Source organism: Haematobia irritans, chromosome 1 (genome assembly GCF_050003625.1).
Source record: "Haematobia irritans isolate KBUSLIRL chromosome 1, ASM5000362v1, whole genome shotgun sequence".
Classification (NCBI taxonomy): domain Eukaryota; kingdom Metazoa; phylum Arthropoda; class Insecta; order Diptera; family Muscidae; genus Haematobia; species Haematobia irritans.
This window is the reverse complement of record NC_134397.1, coordinates 75,732,984-75,751,975: the sequence shown is the minus strand read 5'-3', so window position 1 is coordinate 75,751,975 and position 18,992 is coordinate 75,732,984. Positions and strand designations below refer to the sequence as shown.

Below are 18,992 nucleotides of genomic sequence, written 5' to 3'. Positions count from 1 at the left end.
TTATTCCTAATTTCTACGAAAATCACATCGTTCAAACAAATAAATATGTCTTTGGCGCTATACGAAGTTCAACTTTCTTCACAATGAGTTCATTTTAACTTAAAGAAGGGGTCACTTTTTTCTGGGTGTCATGTACAGTATTTTAACTATAACGTCATCCAGTGGTTGCCGCTGACTTTCTGGAAAAAGAGCCAAAGAAAGAGTCATATTCCTTAAAAAAGAGCGATATGGACCTATATGAACAAACTCATGCAAACATTTTGAACTTTTCGTAGCCAAGACACAAACCACGAATTTGACTCGCAAATTTATCTTTACACCCTTGTAGTTTCTTCTAATTTCAGATTTAGAAAAAGCTCCCATATCGGATCCGTCAGACTTTAGACTTTGTGCACGTTATTATGAATATGAATTTCTTCCTATTTTTTTAAATTAATTTTTCATTTGACTAATTAAAAGATTTTAGTTCATTGTTGAATCAATTAATTTTGTAATTGAATCTGAAAAATTTTTTTTGTGTGCGACATTTAAAAAACATTTGCATTTATTTTTTGATATGCGATTCACATTTTTATACCCACCACCATAAAATGGTGACGGGGGTATAATAAGTTTGTCATTCCGTTTGTAACACATCGAAATATCGATTTCCGACTATATAAAGTATATATATTCTTGATCAGGGAGAAATTCTAAGACGATATAAGCATGTCCGTCTGTCTGTCTGTCTGTTGTAATCACGCTACAGCCTTCAATAATGGCGCTATCGTCCCGAAAGTTGGCACAGATTAGTTTTTTGTTTGCAGGCAGGTCAAGTTCGAAGATGGGCTATATAGGCCCAAGTTTTGATATAGTCCCCATATAAACCGACCTCCCGATTTGGGGTCTTGGGCCTATAAAAACCGTAGTTTTTATCAGATTTGCCTGAAATTGGAAATCTAGAGGTATTTTGGGACCATAAGGAGGTGTGTCGAAAATGATCAGTATCGGTCCATGTTTTAGTATAGCCCCCATATAGACCGATCTCCCGATTTTGCTTCTTAGGCGTCTAGAAACAGTATTTTCTATCCGATTTGTCTGAAATTGAAAATCTAGAGGTATTTTAGGACCATAAGGAGGTGTGTCGAAAATCGTTCGTATCGGTCAATATTTTGATATAGCCCCCATATAGACCGATCTCCCGATTTTGCTTCTTGGGCGTCTAGAAACTATATTTACCATCCGATTTGCCTGAAATTAGAAATCTAGAGGTATTTTGGGACTATAAAGAGGTGTGTCGAAAATGGTCCATATCGGTCCATGTTTTGGTATAGCCCCCAGATAGACCGATCTCCCGATTTTGCTTCTTATGCGTCTAGAAACAGTATTTTCTATCCGATTTGTATGAAATTGAAAATCTAAAGGTATTTTGGGACCATAAAGAGGTGTGTCGAAAATGGTCCGCATCGGTCCATGTTTTGATATATAAACCAACCTCCCGATTTGGAGTCTTGGGCCTATAAAAACCGTAGTTTTTATCCAATTTGCCTGAAATTGGAAATATAGAGGTATTTGACGACCATAAAAAGGTGTGCCGAAAATGGTGCTCATCGGTCCATGTTTTGATATAGCCCCCATAGAGACTGATTACCGATTTTGCTTCTTGGGCTTCTAATACCATATTTTCTATCCGATTTTCCTGAAATGAAAATCTAGAGTTCTTTGGGGACCATAAAAAGGTGTGCCGAAAATGGTGCCCATCGGTCCATTTTTTGGTATAGCCCCCATATAGACCAATCTCCCATTTTGCTTCTTGGGCTTCTAGAAACTATATTTACCATCCGTTTCGGTCCATTTTTTGGTATAACCCCCATATAGACTGATCTCTCGATTTTTACTTCTTGGGCGTCTAGAGACTATATTTTCTGGCCGATTTGTTTAAAATTGAAAATCTGGAGGTATTTTAAGATCACAAATATGTGAGTAGCAAATGGTGCCTATCGGTCCATGTTTTGGTATAGCCCCCATATACACCGATCTCCCGGCTTTATTTCTTGGGCTTATAGAATCTGTAGTTTTTATCCGATTTGCTGGAAATTAGTAATTTATAATAAAATTTTAGACAAACGAAATTTCTTTTTCTTATAAAGTGTGTTCGTTTATTCAACGATTGTCTCTAAAATTTGTGTCAAAAGAAAACTTTGCTTAAATTTGCGTTTCTCAAAAAAGAAAATACTTCTTTCAGGGTATAACAGGCGCACTGATCATGAAAATTGCTTCAAAGTGAAAGTAAGAGTTCCAGATTCGTATTTAAATAAATGCGGAAAAATCTACAGATTTAAGATTTGAAATCAAAGCGTAATTTCAACATATACACGATATGTTTATATTTTCTCTAAAACTCAAACAAAATTGGTTCTCATAAATCCAGAATCTTATCTGGTCTTCATAGGTAGAATCTTTAAAGTTTGTCTTCGGGAGCTGGCTCGTTTGGGAGAAGATTTGTCATCAAACCCCCTATTATCAAGTAACCCACTACGACGAAGAGTTTTCATAGTAAACTATTATACTTGATTCATGGTGGTGGGTATATAAAATTCGGCCCCGCCGAATTTACTGCTGTATATACTTGTTTATTTTATTATCACTTTTTTGGCCACTGTGCGATGTAAGCAAATTAATTCATACACAAAAGAAACACCCACCTGTATAAATCACCATTCAATACTTGAAAACTCCATCGAAGAATTTCAAGTCAACAGCCAGCACAACAGATAATTTATTGTGACATTATCTATAAATCATAAAAAGAATCTCATCGAGAAGTTTTAATCGTACGATTTTTTTTTCATAAATTTATCTTAGATTTCAAATCTGAGGAAATGGATGGCAAACTTAATCGTGATCGTCTGGCTAATGCTGCACCAAAATAAGGTGAAGTTGATATTACAATCAAACAAAAGAATAATCAACTTAAACTTTCAATGGCATCCGCCAACGAGTTTGGCTTTGATATTGTTCCCTTATTTGTTTTGGATTGGATTTGAGAATGCCACCCAATGGGAATGTGTTTTTACAATGTATTCAGTGACTCTGTGACAAATGAAATATTCGGCGAACAATTACACGCCAATACAGGAGCGATAAATGACACAATTCCATGATGAATGATGTCTGGAAATGGCACAATTGTAAATGCCAATTATTGCCAATGGTGAGCTTCACATCTGTCTGCGTGCCTTCTTACCTTCTGTCTGACAGTAGCTGTGAAAAGGATGATGTCAGTTCAATTTTTAATACGGATTTATGCGCTCTTTATTTTCTTATATCTCACCCCATCAATTTATAGCGCTTATATGCGGAATTGAAAGTGATATCATATCATGCATCCATCATCATTGTTGTAGTCCTGCCAGGGAAATCAGGCGTGGGATCTGCATTTGATACGGTAAAGGTATCTTAAATATCTATAGGTAATATTTATTCATTTGTTTATCGTAATGTGCAGATCTCGAAATTATAAAAAAACGAGTGCAAATCTTGGAAGATATGGTCTTTCAATCAAACACATATTTTTCTTTGTAATTGGAGGCTTTTGAATGAGTCATATATTGGGGCAACGTTAACATTCATAGTGAACCTTGTATGTGTCACACCTATGTTTTAAAGATCATCAGTGTCAAAATAAAAAAAAAAACATTAAAGTATAACACTTATGCGAGATTTTATAGGGTAACAGGAGGTGAAAAGAATAAAGTTTTAAACCAATAAAGAGAGTTCACAGATCCCAAGTATGCTTAGACAAAATTTATTTGATGCTTGAGTCTAATGGAGCATTCGACTCCGTTTGATCGTGGTCGGTCATGGAAAGGACATTGGGATTCCTCTGCGGACTGCGAGCAAATCAAATTGATATGGGACGACAAGAGTAGTAAAAACTCTGATTTTTTGATGGCGACACATAGAGAGGATTTGAGACCACTAATAGGCATCATAATAGGACATAACACACTTGGAAAACACATCGTAAGGATTGGCTTAATGACTGATGAAATTTGTAGATGGTGTCTGTACCCGGAGGCAACGATAATATTCTTTCAGGATATTACCGATGTACGGAATTGTAATCTGAAGGATATACTTGCCTTCATCAAGGCTTCGGGATGGAAGACCTAGAAAGATCATCAAGAGTAGTAAGAACTCTGATTGTTTTTATGGCGACACATAGAGAGGATTTGAGACCACTAATAGGCATCATAATAGGACATAATACACTTGGAAAAAACATCGTAAGGATTGGTTTAATGACTTATGATATTTATCGATGGTGTCTGGACCCGGAGACAATGATAATATTGTTTCAGGATATTACTGGCGTACGGAACTGTAATCTGAAGGATATACTTGCCTTCATCAAGGCTGTCAAATACAATGATTTGTGGAGAGGACATTGGGATTTCTGTGCGGACTGCGAGCAAATCAAATTAATATGGGACGGCAAGAGTAGTAAGAACTCTGATTTTTTGATGGCGACACATAGAGAGGATTTGAGACCACTAATAGTCATCATAATAGGACATAATACACTTGGAAAAAACTACGTAAGGATTGGCTTAATGACTTATGATATTTGTAGATGGTGTCTGATATTTGTAGATGGTGTCTGGTGTCTGATATTTGTAGATGGTGTCTGACAATATTCTTTGAGGATATTAACGACGTACGGAACTGTAATCTGAAGGATGTACTTGCCTTCATCGAGGCTTCGGGATGGAAGACCTAGAAAGATCATTTTGGAACTAGTTTGGAAACGCGAATATGATTTATGAAGAGGGGAGAAAACAAAGGAGAACCAATTCCTTTTCTACGAATTGGCATCATATTCTATAACAGAGCTTCCCAATTTGCTTTGGAAAAATCAGTGTCGGCCATATTTTATCATGAATTGTGTACAGATAAATTTGGCACATAAATGTATAATCTGTGTTTTGATGGAATGCCAGGTACTAGAGATTGTAATGAGAATCAAAATTTCGACGTTACGATTTTTTAAACATGACGAAGTCTAGTTTTTTCTTCTAAATTACAAAAACAATCGATTCTCTATCTTTATACTTTTGCAAATGCCTATTGTCAAAATTTGTATAAGTAGACTTTTGGACTTTCAAAGATAGACATACTTTTGATGTAGCGACATTCGATCATAGTTCTCCTATCAATTCAAATACGACGTTTGCATGACACTTAGGTGAGTTTACCATCCGAGCTAGATCATTAACATACAGAAGGAACAAAATGGACCCTAATACGGAACCCTGAGGGACACCAGAATAGAGGGGAAGTACTCCAGACTGAGAACCCCAACAATTTGTTGACAGAATTGAATGTCTTAGAAAGGTCAACTGAAACCAGCACATTGGGTTTATCACTATTAACATTGTCACGAATCGTATCAGTAAGTTGAAGAAGAAGTCGTAGAACGATTGACACGGAAGCATGTTGCAACTCATATATCTTCAAACAGTAGATTTCAAAATCTGATCTTTCATAAGGTTCTCGAATACTTTCGAAAGAGCGCGCACAATAGTAATAGGCCTAAGATCTTCAGGTTCTCGAATATGGCTACCCTTAGGAATTGGGACTACTCGTCCAGTCTTCCAAGCCAAAAGAAAGGCAGATCTGGTAAAAACCATGTTAAATAAATCCAAAATGTAAGAAGAAACATAGGGAAATACTAATTTAATAAAATACATCGGAATTCCATCCACACCTAATGAGTTTGACCTAACTTTACGCAACGCGTTATGAACCTCATCTTCGTAAACGCAACGGAAGGAAAAATCATTAAGAGAATCAGGAAAGGGCTCCAACTCCTGGTCGTCTTGAAACTTAAAACTAGTCATTACTTTTAATCAAAACTGAACTCATGCGGAGCACAGAACTTTCTCATATGCATATATTCGTTAATGGTATGAATCATGTACACGCTTAATTGATACCTTTAGAATACACACATTATTCAAATTCAATTACACCCTATCTTAATTGATATACCTTGATATCTTTAGAGTATCTGTATCATCGTATTCATCGTTATCAGTCTCGTCTATGTAGATGGGAAGTCTCTCCTTACGCACCCTCGCTATTTTTTCAGAAGTTATGCCTTTTTATTTTCATATATTTTGTTATTATAATTTAATTTAGTTTCTATTTAAATTTTACAAATTGAAAAGTTTATTTTTCGCTCCGATCGTGAATTGAACATGGGTACCTTAGCACTATAACAGAATACCTTGAATTTTAAATTTATTCATTGTATTTTTTTCTTTTTGCGATATTTACATGTCCAATTTTGAATGTATTTATTTTTTTATTATTTAATTAACCAATACCCTTAAGGACAAACAATTGATAGAATTTAGTACAATTCAGTAAAATTGGATTGAAAGTAACTTTAAACCTATACTAGCACACAATCTCTCAATAAAGTTAAGATTAATCTATATAATAATGGTACAGAAACATTTTTGGTCGGAAGTGAAAAACAACGAACAGAACATCCTTGAATGTGCTTAAAAGGTAATGTTTTTGTGCGCCAACTTTAAACTGAGTGATGTACGATTCTGAAGGAGGATTCATACTACGTCGATAAATCACTTGGTGAAGCTTTGAAACACTTAGTTGTTGTTGTTGTAACAGTTTATTGTGATCTCATCCATTTCATGTTATACGGTAGGTACATCAGCTTGTTGGCAGATCAAGGAACTCTGCGACTAAGGTGGGGTGTGTCCAGAGTGATCTGGTGGTAAGTCGAGTTGGTTTGGCTGGGCAAGAGAAAAGATGACGCGTGTCGTGTGGCCCTTGGTTGCAAATTGGACAAACGTCAGCTACGCTGCTATCAATCACCGATAAGTAGGAATTGAGGCGGCTGCACTTGCCTGATCTTAATTGGGCCAAAACTGCCGTGAGAGGTCTCTTTCCTCCGGTGCTATGGGCGGTGGTCGGACTCCAAGAACAGGATTAACCTTGTAGCTTCTCACCGCTTCAGCTACAGTATCCTCATGAATCCTGTTCAAACCTGCCTGGTACGCTGTTTGATCTAGAGGCTCTCTTTTATAGCGCTGGATCTCGCGCTCTAGATTATGTATATCAACCCTTACGTTCCTGGGTGGTGGTTGTGTATCCATAAGATGGTGGTTTGGATGATTACTGCGATAACAACCCAGGAGATACTGCTTTGACAACATGTAGTTGTGTCTTCGCACAGGGATGATCTTTGTCTCCACATAAAGGTGATCCAGGGGTGTGCTGCGGAGACACCCAGTCGCAGTTCAAAGAGCAGCGTTCTGGCAGGTTTGTATGTTATTCCACTGCGTATCACTAGTCTGCGTTGTCCACACTGGCGCTGCATAGTTTACCACTGACCGGCCAATTGCCTTATAGGTAGCTAACAAGGTTTCTTTGTCCGCACCCCAAGTACTGCCGGCAAGTGACTTGAGGACCTTGTTTCTACCACGGAGCTTATTACAAATTGCAGTGGCATGGGCAGATGACCTAAAAAGGCTGTCGAATGTGACCCCAAGAATCTTGGGGTAATTTGTGGTCGGAATTATTACTCCATCGACTCTGATATTCAACTGCCTGCGCACTTCTGCCGTCCATGTAGTAAATAGTGTGGCTGAGGATTTGGTGGGGGATATCCTCAAGTTTCTCGCAGTGAAATAACTGGTAAGATTAGCTATGTAGACGTTCAACCGATCGCAAATGTCATCAACATTGGGCCCAGATGCCAAGATTGTACGTCATCCGCATATGATACAATCTCGACGCCGTCAGGAGGGGGTGGAATCGAGGACATGTAGAGGTTAAACAGTGCCGGAGATATCACCCCACCTTGGGGAACTCCCTGTTTAACTCTACGCGGTCTTGACTTTCTGTCCCTGAATTCCACGTACGACTGGCGTCCACACATATAATTCAGCACCCAACGCTTCGCCCCTGTCGGTAGGGACGTATTCTCGATGTCCTCAAATAATGTGGCATGGTTGACCGTATCGAATGCTTTCGATAGGTCAAGCGCCACGAGGACCGTCCTATGACACGGCCTGGGCTGGTTAAGTCCCTTATTAATATGTGTCGAAATGGCATGTAAGGCTGTTGTCGTACTATGTACCTTACGGAATCCATGTTGATGGTGGGCAGCTGGAAAATTCTCCACAAGGCTGGGGAGGAGTAATGCCTCAAGTGTCTTGGCTACCGGGGAAAGAAGGGATATCGGTCTGTACGATTCACCTTAGCTCGAATCTTTGCCCGGTTTCAGTAGTGGAATCACCCTTCCCATTTTCCAGACATCGGGTATAATGTGTGATTCCAAAGACAAATTGAGGAGTCTGGTCAGGTACTCAACTCCCAGTATTCCCAGATGCTTCAGCATTATCATTGAAATTCCGTCAGGGCCCAGCGCCTTAGATGGTTTCGCGCTGTTGATGACATTGGTAACTTCGGCTGCAGTAAATTGTGGTGTGTCATCGGCTCGGAGACCACGTACACGACGGGTGGCTCTCCTTTTCGCTCTATCACTCTCGGGATGCTCGACAAACTGTCGGTTGAAGTATTTGGCGCACCTCTTCGGATCAGTCACAGTCACGTCGCCAAATGTGACTGAAATCCCATCATCCCTTGTGGAGGGGTTCGAGAGGGCTTTAACTGTTGACCACAATTTACCAGTTCCTGTTCCTAAGTTACATTGCTTCAGGTGCTCTAACCAAGTGTTCCGCTTGTGCTCGTCGACTATCTTACTAATATCTAGATTTAGTTCTCTGATTCCAGGATCAGCAGGGTCAGCACGACGGCGTTCATCACGCTCGTCTGCGAGTCCCGCCGCTTCGGCTGGGAAGTTGGGCCTCACTTGGGCAATTCGACCAGCGGGTATGAAGCGAGCGGCTGCTGCGTTGATGATGTCCCGGAACTCCCTCTGGGCAACATGAACATGTGAGGGGGACGGGAGCTCACTGAAGCGGCGATCGGTGTATTCTCTGAAGCCTTCCCAGTTGGCTTTCTTTTGATTAATAAACGTCCGGCGGTCAGAGGTTATGAAATCGGAGGGTCGGTTGATGGTGAGAATTATGGGGAGGTGGTCCGAACCCAATGAAATCACGGGTTGCCAGGAGACGTCATTTATCAGACCAGGCGATGCTAACGATAAATCTGGCGAACTGCTGCAGTCACCCATAATTCTCGTGGGGGCCTCTTCGTTCACCGTGCAAAATGTGGAGTCGTCTATCTGCTCTGCCAAAGCTATGCCCCTCTGGTCATTACCCAGGAGAGAATGTCAAAGTTCATGGTGGGCATTAAAATCTCCTAGAACCAATCGGTTATGCCCGCTCAACAACCACTCAATGTTTGGGCTATAACCTGGAGCACAGCTACCAACCGGCGGTATGTACACATTGTATAGCTTAGTAACATATCCCGCATTACTGAGATGGGATGAACCACCATCGAAAAATTTGTTGGTGGTATTGAACCCAGGACCCATTGTATACAATGTTAACCATTGAACCACGATGGATACAATAATAATAAGAATAAGGAGACAACATTTGGGATCGGTTTATGTGGGAGCTATATACAATTACAAACCCATTTTTGTGCCATTGATAGAGGATGGATACATAAATGCTGTCACAATGGAAAACGTTGTACAAAATTTGAAAAGAATCCAAATCAAGAATGCAAACTCCCCAAGGCCAAAAAGCACCAAAAATATATTATAAGTTCTAACATACCACTTCCAACCAAAATCGAAAATTAAATGCTCTACTAAAAAAAAAATCGAAGATGTATTATAGACCGTTTATGTATTGAAATTGTAATTTTTTATGAAGTTATGAACCGCTATTCAAGTATACACCTTGATCAGTTTTAATGCTTTCATCCAATTCAGAATGATCAGTAATGTCTTTCAACTTTCAAAATATTAATATATGGAAGGAGTCTATTGCTTATTTCAGTTGTGCGTGCTTTTGTGAATTTAATACTGTTACGTTTTTATATTTAGGCGTTTTTAATTACCCGACAATTAAAACACAGTTCTTTTAAATAACGACAATCTACAATTTATTTACTATGGCTTCACACTTTACAATTCGTTCACACTGAAGTTATTCGTTTGACGCTTTAATTAAGACTGACTCGTTAGCAGCATGCGAGCGCTTTTATATATGACGGTGTGGCAATACGAGAACATTCTGGTAGCACTACAATATTCTGGCAACGCCAGAACATTCTTAGACAATGCTAGAATGATCTACGATCATTAAGTTATTCGTCTGGTGGCTGCCAAACACATACACACTCACATAGATTTATGCTCGCATTACTACAACAACAATGACAATAGACAATGAGATGAAATGAGAAAGCAAAATAACAAAGCAAAGGGGTTGTTATTCTATGAGAGAGTAAGAACTAACATTTCGGTAAGCAAACAAAAGAACATAAAAGAAATTCAGGAAAATACTAGAAAATGAATAGATGATTCCAACAAGTGATAGCGAAATTTTATCGTTACAATTTTAAATTTTAAATTAACGGAAACTAATTTAAATAAACTTATATCTATAATTATCAAATTCGTAACACTGCCTCCCGCTTAAGCCTGTTCGTCCCGAACAGGCACAGAACCTGTTCCGTAAGGAGCCAATCGTTCCAGATGTACAACTTTCATCTTTGATCTAGGGCTGTCGTCCTTCTGAATCCGGTATACAACATCATTGATCTTCTTGATGACCTTGTATGGGCCTTCCCACTGTGTTTGCAGTTTAGGACACAATCCTTTCTTTCGTTGCGGGTTAAATAGCAGAACCAATTCTTCTTCTTGGAAGCCCTCAGTATTTACAGCACGATCGTATCTCGCCTTCATTCTGTTGCTGACCATTTTTATTTTGTTGCGCACTGATTCGTGAACTTCACCGAAAGTGTTTGGGATGTCGTTTCTGTTTTCTTCCATGGCGAGCTCATTAGGTTTAGCACCGAATATCAGATCACCAGGCAACTTCAACTCAGTTCCGAATAGAACATTGGCAGGTGTTCGAGAGGTGGAATCATGAATGGCAGATCTATACGACAGCAAAAACTTTGGTATATGCTCGTCCCAGTCCCTCTGGCCGTTGTCCACTACTTTTCGAAGATGTTCCTCCAGAGTGCGATTAAACCTTTCTACCATGCCATCGGATTGTGGATGTAATGGCGTAGTCCTCGTTTTCTTGATACCAAGGGATTCACACATCTCTTTGAATATGGCCGATTCAAAATTTCTTCCCTGGTCTGAGTGAATCTCGGACGGCACACCGTAGCGACATATCCAGTTTTTGTTGACCACATCCACAATCGTTTTTGCCTCTTGGTTTGGAATTGCATACACCTCCGGCCATTTGCTGAAGTAATCCATGACCACAAGGACATAACGGTTTCCAGAATCACTTACTGGGAAAGGGCCTGCCACGTCCATTGCTATTCTTTCAAACGGGGCTCCTGGTCTATATTCTTGCATAGGACCTCGACTTTTCCTTGTTGGACCTTTCGCCTTCATGCACTTCTCGCAATTGGCTACCCATTCAGCAATTGATTTCTGGCATCCAACCCAGTAGAATCGTTGCTTCACTTTCTCGGCGGTTTTGGTTATTCCCAGATGACCTCCACTGGGACCATTATGGAACTCCGCCAAAACGTCTCTTATTTTGGAATCTGGAACGATGATCAAATTTCGGCTGCTCTTGCCATCTTCGCTTTCCCATTTACGTTGCAGGGATCCATTGACTAGAACTAAACTATCCCATTGAGCCCAGTATGATTTCATAAGTGGACTTTCGGCTGCGATGTCTTTCTTACTGGGCTTCTTGTTCTCTTCCTTTGCCGAAATAATTTTGTTCAAAATGGGATCTTTACGCTGTTCTGTTGGCCAGTCCACTCCAGATTCGATGTGTAACAGCCGAATATCAACAATCTCTTCCTTATGTTCAGCTTTCGAGCAGTGCTTGCATTCTATACTGCAAGGTCGACGTGACAAAGCGTCAGCGTTACCGTGTTTTCCACCTTTTCTATGCTCGATACTGAAATTATAGCTTTGGAGCCTCTCGATCCAACGTGCCAGTTGAGCTTCCGGATTCTTGAATTGGAGCAACCATCGTAGAGCTGAGTGATCAGTCCTGAGCAAGAAGTGTTGTCCATACAAATATTTATGATAATGTTTTACACCCTCTATGACGGCTAGCAGCTCTCGTCGCGTTACACAGTAGTTCTTTTCGGGCTTGGACAACGTTCGGCTGAAATATCCGATGACCTTCTCCTTGCCGTCTATCTGTTGGGATAGCACACCTCCAATACCATGCGCGCTAGCATCTGTATCCAAAACAAATTTTTCGCCCGGAATAGGATACGCTAGAACAGGAGCTGAACATAAAAGTTCTTTTAAATGTTGGAATGAATCCTCCTGTTCGTCGCTCCACTGGAACTTCTGACCTTTTTGCGTCAATTTATGGAGACTAGCGGCGATGCTGGCGAAGTTTGGGACGAATCGTCGGTAATATGTACATAACCCAAGGAAACTTCTTAATTCGTGGAGATTTCGGGGTCGTGGCCAATCTCTGACAGCTTGGATTTTGTCTTCATCGGTGGATATGCCCTCTGCAGTCACATGATGACCCAGGTATTTCACTTCCCGCTGGAAAAGGGAGCATTTCTTTGCGTTAAGGCGTAGACCAGCGGCTGACAATTGCTGGATAACGTCTTTCAAGTTCTTAAGGTGCTCGTCAAATGTTTTGCCCATCACTATGATGTCGTCCAAGTATATCAAGCACGACTTCCAGTGCAACCCCTTCAGTACCCGCTCCATCAATCTTTCGAAGGTAGCCGGAGCGTTGCAGAGCCCGAACGGCATTACATTGAATTGCCAGAGACCGCCATTAACGCCAAAAGCCGTCTTTTCCTTGTTTTTCTCGGCGATCTCTACTTGCCAATATCCACTCTGCAAATCAAGCGTAGAAAACCATGTTGTTCCGGCTAGTGTGTCCAATGTGTCATCAATGCGTGGAAGCGGATAACTGTCCTTTTTGGTGACATCATTCAGTTTTCTGTAGTCCACGCAGAATCGGGTACTTCCATCTTTCTTTTTGACCAGCACAACTGGGGAACACCAAGGACTTGATGATGGCTCGATCACTCCACTCTCCGCCATTTCCTTTATGAGCTTTTGAACTTCGTCTCTTTTTGCCAGGGGAACACTTCGTGGTGCCTGTTTTATGGGCCTTTCTTCTGCGGTTTTAATTTCATGTTTCACTACAGATGTTCTTCCTTGATTTCCCTTTTCAGAAGCAAAAGCAGAGGCGTTTTTCCGCAACAATTGCTTGGCTTTATTTCTCTCTGACGGCGATAGATGACGTGTCCAAGTCTCAAAATACCCTTCTAGATGTTTTCTCACTGCTCCATGTGTCTTTGATGAGTTGCCTTCCAAATTGACTATTGCCTCGGCTGGTGTACATTTTCCAATATCAGAAAATTTTGCAATTTGCTCATGATTGTCAGACATGTTCAAGACACGAACTGGTATTAGTCTCTCTTCGTTCGTTGTTACCAGGGCATTTGCTATCAAGATGTTGTTGCTTTTGTTTTCTGCTGGTTCAACAACCCACAATTGGCCGACTTCACAATCTCCATTCATAGAAACCCATATAATTGCTTCGGCATTCGGTGGTATAGACTCTGACTGGCTCGTTGTCAAACGTCTGACAGGTGTATTCTCGTCGTATCCCACGTTTACCGTTATTTCGGCATCGCACCATGTCATTACACGACGCTTCATATCCCGATTGAGGCCAAAAGCAATCATGAAATCCGCTCCAATTATAACTTCGTCTACTATATCGGCCACAATGAAATCATAAGTAACGGATTTGTTAGCAATAGTTAATTTTACGGCGACCTTTCCATATACGGTTGCGGGTTCCCCTGTAGCCGTGCGTAGCTTGACTCCAATCAGTGGTGTAACTTTTCCTTTTACTAAATCAGATCTAATGATAGACTTTGATGCACCAGTATCCAACGTCAAAGTACGCTTGTCGCCATTAATAACACCCGCAATAGTTAAATTGTTATTTTTCTGTTGAACTATTGCTATGGAGATGGTGGGGCCATCGTCTGTGGGAGCCAGCTCTTGCCCCGCTGAACTAGCTCGATTTAGTTTAAAGGTGACTCACTTGACTGTGGGGTCACCTTCTTATGGCTATTGTTTAATGGAGATGGTGATGTGGACCTTGACCGTTTGCGTCGTGCTTTGCATTCTCGAGCTAGATGTCCCGGCTTATCACAGTTATAGCATTTGATCCGGGATTTATTTGCCTCTTGCTTCATTTCTTGCATTGCCTGCTTCATGGCCTCTTTTATCGACTCAATAACGGACTTTGATTCATCACACTCTGTCTCTACTTTACGTACCTTGTGAATTTGAGGCCGCGCTAGCAATCTCGCAGTCTCCTGTGCAAGTGCGAATGTTACTGTTTCAGCGAATGTAGCCTTTTGTGACGCATATGTTGCACATTTTATATCTGGGTCTCGAATTCCATTGACGAAGGTTTCAATCTTGATGCGGTCCACAAGAGGATGACTCTCACCTGGGTTTGTCAAAAGCACTAGCCGCTCAACTTCTGTTGCGAAATCTTGTAGGGTTTCATTCGATTTCTGGATTCTTCCTCTCAATTCCATTCTGAAGATGTCCTGCTTGTGCTCTCCACCATACTTGCGTTGAAGTGCCGCTATTACTTCATTATAGTTATTTCTAGAAGCAGCGGGAATGCTTTGTATCACATCAGCAGCATTGCCCTTTAATGCCAATAGAAGTTCAATTGCTTTATCATCGTCATTCCACAAATTTCTACAAGCAACCATTTCGAATTGGAATTTGAAGACATCAAATGACGTTGAGCCATCGAAAACAGGAGTTTTGATTTTTGAGCCCTCGATGACGCGCACTGGACCACCTTTAATTTCCAGCTCTGACATTTTTTTCTCAAGGTGTAGAAATTTTTCATCGTGAACCACAAATTTCTTATCCAATTCCACAATTTGATTTTCTATATGGTCCACACGTTTCTCCATGCCTTCAGAAATTTGTTGTAATTTTTCGTTGACCATTCTAGAATTTTCGTCGAATTTTTCTTCCAATTTTCTAGAATTTTCTTCCATTTTTCTAGAATTTGCTTCCATTTGTAGGGCATTTTCTTTCAGCAATTTTCTAGAATTTTCTTCCATTTTTCTAGAATTTTCTTCCATTTTTCTAGAATTTTCTTCCATTTTTCTAGAATTTTCTTCCATTTTTCTAGAATTCTCATCCATGATTTTTCTAGAGTTTTCTTCCATCATTTTGCTTAAAACATTGAGCATTGAGGTGTAATCCACAACACTTGAAGCCACAGATGGATTTTCTACACTGCTGGTATTGACGAGTATTGATTCGTCAATGTCCTCCTTATAATCAAACTCATGCGTCGCAATGTCCATATTACGCCGTTCAAACTCTTCCAGTAGACGCTTTTGAAGCTGGGCCTTATTGCCTGTTGTCGGCAGGTCCAGTTTGCTCAATTCCTTTTTTAAGTCTTCCACACGAAGCTCATTAAACTTCATTGTAGATTTTTTTTTCGTTATTTCACTTCCGACACCAATTGTTACGTTTTTATATTTAGGCGTTTTTAATTACCCGACAATTAAAACACAGTTCTTTTAAATAACGACAATCTACAATTTATTTACTATGGCTTCACACTTTACAATTCGTTCACACTGAAGTTATTCGTTTGACGCTTTAATTAAGACTGACTCGTTAGCAGCATGCGAGCGCTTTTATATATGACGGTGTGGCAATACGAGAACATTCTGGTAGCACTACAATATTCTGGCAACGCCAGAACATTCTTAGACAATGCTAGAATGATCTACGATCATTAAGTTATTCGTCTGGTGGCTGCCAAACACATACACACTCACATAGATTTATGCTCGCATTACTACAACAACAATGACAATAGACAATGAGATGAAATGAGAAAGCAAAATAACAAAGCAAAGGGGTTGTTATTCTATGAGAGAGTAAGAACTAACATTTCGGTAAGCAAACAAAAGAACATAAAAGAAATTCAGGAAAATACTAGAAAATGAATAGATGATTCCAACAAGTGATAGCGAAATTTTATCGTTACAATTTTAAATTTTAAATTAACGGAAACTAATTTAAATAAACTTATATCTATAATTATCAAATTCGTAACAATACAAACGTTTTTAATGACATCTTTATCAAGTTCCAAAATTCAACACTTGTCGCTAGACTTTTCTACAGAATACCCTCACTAACAATATTAATTAAAAATAATCAATACCACCTTTATAACAATCAATTACTTTAATTATTGGCCTTGTAGGCTTAGTATAACATATAAATAAATAAAAATGAAAAAAAAAAATGAAATTCTATATTTGGCAATAATGTTGTGTTTTTTAAGCTCCTGAAAGTCTAATCCTAATTTTTGTATCAATTAAACTTAATACTGTTCAAAATGAAAAAAGCACCAAAAGTACTAAATGAAAATGCCAGAAAGCACGAAGTTGGTGCTTTTTTTGAAAAGGCGCCAAAAAGGCAATTTGGTGCCTTTTAGAAACCAAAAAGCACTAAATTTGGTGCTAAAAGCACCAAATTGGAATCACTGATCTAAATGTGAATAAAACTGAGTACAAAAAAGGCTGTCAAAATATGGCAGATAGGAGGCATACTTATATCATACCGGATTCCTAGTGGATAGATTGAACACACTTAAGAATCTCCACATGCTATACTATGTAACAACAGTGTTACATAGTACACGTTTGAAAATGATCGGTTAAATAATGAAGATTTTGTGATTTTTGTCAAATACGAGAATTATATCAGATGGATGATATTAAGGAGGACTCGCGAAACATTATCGTGACTATGTGAATTCTATACTACCACGAAAACTTATGAAATGTAAGGGCTAGATCGGCTCAAGATGGTATTCATTCAAATCAATATTATTAGACTTTGTCCAAAGTTTATAGATCGTTTACACTCATTCACGTAAAACACAATGTTGTGGCCAGGTTCTCAACCTCTGGTTCGGAATTAAAATGAGGAAAACCATTCGGCATTGACAAATCAGATCCCCATTATATAGGCCGGTATTAAGTTCGCATTGCGTGCTGAAAAATCTATTTTTCTTTAATAATTCTTTTGAGAAGAAAAAAAACTTTTACAAACTTTGAATCGTTCCCATAAAGTTATAATAAAACTAAAAAATTGTTATAACTTTATTCGGTTTTTACAGAGTTATTTTCGATTTTAGTGGATAAACTCGAAGATAACATCCACCTTAATGTCAATGCTTCATAAACTATCATATCCCTTAAGGATAATAGATGCTTTAAAACATCTGAAATATCGAAATAAAAAATACAATTTTACCAGATTTAAAACTCAACGATTCATACCCTGTTGATTTGCCTGCGTTGCAAAATGACAATATACACGTAATTTGGCAGCCCTATTAAAAAACATAAACAATACCAGCTGATTGGAAGAAGAGAGGGAACCTATGTCAATGCAAAAAAAAAATACACAAAAAATGCAGAGAGCAGCTAAATGTAAGCAAGTAAAATGTGTGTGTATGCTAAAAATAGACGTAAATTATACCATATTCAGGCAAAAATTGGAAAAATACAATTTTAATAATAGAATAACAATTGCAATACCAGTCGATTTGTAAAATAGTTATCGAATTTCTTTGATAATTTAATGAAAGTCTAGAAAAAGTTTACCTTCATACGTTTCAGATTCAAGGCTTCATGCTTGTTAGTTTTTGTCTTGAATAAATTTGCACACATGAATGCGGTCACAGATCCGCCAATAATTAGCATATATTTCACATAATTTCGTCGTTGTTCTGGTGTATAACGCACTCCACTTAAATTTCTTTGCACTGGTCGAAGACTTTTGGTAATATTCACTAAATTATTGGATTTTGTTAATATTAATCTATTGCAAACACTCATTGTATCGAATAAATTCGTGTTGACACACGTCCCTGTATGAAAAATGACTGAGAAAGAGAGAGATGAGTCAAAGGTATTTTTCTGACATTGACGAGTATTGCTAATAGTGCGTTTTTTTGTATAGCCAAAACTATACCACTTTCCAAAAAAACATCTACATATTGCAAAGAATCAGAACGAATAGTACTGAATATGTCCATATTATTTGTCCGTTGACCTTGTCATATAATATTTTTGTAGTCTTTTTATTTATATGCAAAAAAAAAAGGCTTTGAACTTTTATTTACTTCTTGGTCTTGTAATGTCGCACAATTGATATCACTTCGCCAGTAATTGTTGCCAACGCAGACGTTTACCAGATCACGTTACCAACCAAATAACACACTTTTAAGTTGTTTTAAGTCAGAAATATAGATGTCGTCTTTCGATGCTACACAATAACCAATAGATGTCGTTTCACCCTCGTCATTATTTTGGGACGCGGCTTTTGTTTTCTGATAGGAAAGTTTATTTGTGAGCTCTCCCTCAAATAAATTCAAATGCAGATTGCATTTCCTCAAAAAGATATATTCGAAAATATAAATCGATTCCACAGAGCAATGATTGGACGAAAGATACATTTTTGTATATATTTTTAATATTTTCAATAATGGATCTGTACGATACCGAATAATCAAGAAATTTTGATGGAATTTTCATTGCATTTGCATTCTTCTTTATAAAATAATATTTGTGGAAAAGACCTGCACTATGTTATTTTTTAGTGATGAAAACAACCTATTTTCGCGGTTATTTATTTTAAAATAGTAATATACATAAATGAAAACAAATATGTTCCCTTTAGTCACGGAATCTCGTTAAAGTAGAATAAATGTAAATGGAAAAAAACATAAGTC

The 18,992-nt window shown here is 38.7% G+C and overlaps 1 protein-coding gene across 6 annotated transcripts in view; it reads right to left on the bottom strand.

The window, feature by feature from the left end:
* The window catches only part of MICU3 (Mitochondrial calcium uptake 3), a 49,662-nt gene extending 31,506 nt beyond the window's left edge, over positions 1–18,156 (bottom strand). For 4 of the 6 annotated variants that reach the window (XM_075290802.1, XM_075290801.1, XM_075290804.1 and 1 more), the window contains exon 1: positions 17,863–18,156. In XM_075290802.1, the coding sequence (XP_075146917.1) occupies positions 17,863–18,096 (234 nt within the window). In that variant the 5' untranslated portion in view covers positions 18,097–18,156. The remainder of the gene's footprint in view (positions 1–17,862) is intronic. The other 2 variants (XM_075290806.1, XM_075290803.1) reach the window with 1 other exon arrangement.
* Between the last annotated feature and the right edge of the window lie 836 nt (positions 18,157–18,992).